We start from the raw sequence: 1,664 nt of genomic DNA, 5'->3' as shown, positions 1-1,664 counted from the left end.
GTTATACACATATCAGATATTTATGTTTAATATGTATTTTTATTCATTCATTCATTCATTTAAAAACAAAATAATCCATAAACAGTAAAAAACAGTTATAAATTAAATGAAAGGAAGCAGAAAGAATAAAAAAAAATCTACCAGGTTAATCTTTGACCTGGATTTGTTCTTTCTTTTTGTTGGACTTTTTGGAAGCATGCTTTGCTTTAGATTTAAAAAAGTAAACAAAAAGGAAACTTCTCGTTCATAATTTAACATCCTAATATACAGTAACACCACGTACTGATTGGTTTGTGTTTTCATCGTAAACAAAGAAAAATTACCTTTTTATTGAAAAAAACAAAAAAAAATAATTTTTTTGTCATATCTGCCCATTTTCCCCTCAAAATTAAATTCAGACATTAATTATATAAGTAATAGACATACACTCATTTTTTAAATCATTAATGAAYAGCGATGTGATGATTTGTACCTATTGATGAACGCGAACAATGCAGTTTTGGAATCAACTCAAAATGCATTGATGAATCTTTGCATCAATAAAATCAGATTTATTGAACCATTAAAAGTCAGCAGCAGGTTGTTTTTTTGTTTATATGCAGTCATAATGTAAAAAAGGTTGTGAGCAAAGAACTGATTCTCTTTTTATTTCTTATAGACTTTTCCTCTAGGTGCACTTCCTGCTGTTTAGCAGTATTCATTTGCCCAACCTTTGCATGAATATTACTATTAGTTAATTTAAAATTAAATCAAATTAGCATGAAAACTAAATGGCCACAAAAGAAACAAAATGAGCTTTTTAGCACAGAAGCTTAGATATGCAGAACTTTGGTGTTTTTTGTAGTGCCATGACGTCTGATTGTTTTTTTTTTTGTGTGTTCACAAAGCTAAAATTGATCTTTTTAGCACAGAAGCTTGGATGCGAAGCACCTTGGTGGTCTTTGAACCAACATGACATCTGATTGGTTTTTGTATTTTCTTTAAAAAACAACAAACGTAAACTTTTCTGGAAGGATGCTTAGATATGCAGAGCATTGATGGTTTTTGACATGATGTCTGAAAGGTTTCATTATTCTCTCTTTCAGAATCATTCACATGTCCAGACCCTTCTGCTTTGAGCCCAGTAATCGCTACCTGATTGCCATAAGGTTCCAGCGCCACGGAGTCGCACACCGGCACCTAACGGCTTTTATTCTCATCGACTCGGTGAGTGAGACCCGGTAACCTGCTCAGCTCACTGTACACGGTTCGCTCAGGCTGTTAGAAATGTCCCCGTGAACGGCCTCTAGATTGGTTTCCTGTGGCTCAAATAAATAAGGCTCATTTTTGGACTTGTCAGATGATTAAGCTCTGAGCTGATTGTAGGAGCGGGTCAACGGGTGCACRCTGCTGTTTCCCCCTACAGGTGCAAAATTTTAATTCAGTTCTTGTTTTTTGTAGGATTTCTTTTGAAAAAGCAAAGTTTTTTTTAATTAATTTTTATTTGGAAAGGCAAGATGCAATCATTTTTACATTCCAGTTTCCACCACATTGGAAGGAAGAAAAGAAATACAAAAGCCAATCCAAGGTTTTTGTATAACAACCGAACAACAAAAAACAAAAGGAGTGAGTGTGTGTGTGTGTGTGTGTGTGGGGGGGGGGGGGGGGGGGGGGGGGGGGGGGGG

The 1,664-nt window shown here is 35.3% G+C and overlaps 1 protein-coding gene across 1 annotated transcript in view; it reads left to right on the top strand.

The window, feature by feature from the left end:
- Positions 1-1,664, top strand: part of lamb2l (laminin, beta 2-like) — a gene marked incomplete in the record, with an annotated part of 76,721 nt that overhangs the window by 54,409 nt on the left and 20,648 nt on the right. The window contains 1 exon segment of the mRNA XM_014016281.1: positions 1,086-1,206. Within this exon segment, the coding sequence (XP_013871735.1) occupies positions 1,086-1,206 (121 nt within the window).

This window comes from Austrofundulus limnaeus, unplaced genomic scaffold, assembly GCF_001266775.1.
Source record: "Austrofundulus limnaeus strain Quisiro unplaced genomic scaffold, Austrofundulus_limnaeus-1.0 Scaffold142, whole genome shotgun sequence".
Classification (NCBI taxonomy): domain Eukaryota; kingdom Metazoa; phylum Chordata; class Actinopteri; order Cyprinodontiformes; family Rivulidae; genus Austrofundulus; species Austrofundulus limnaeus.
Note: the sequence above shows the minus strand (reverse complement) of the source record. Positions and strands in the feature narration are given on the sequence as shown.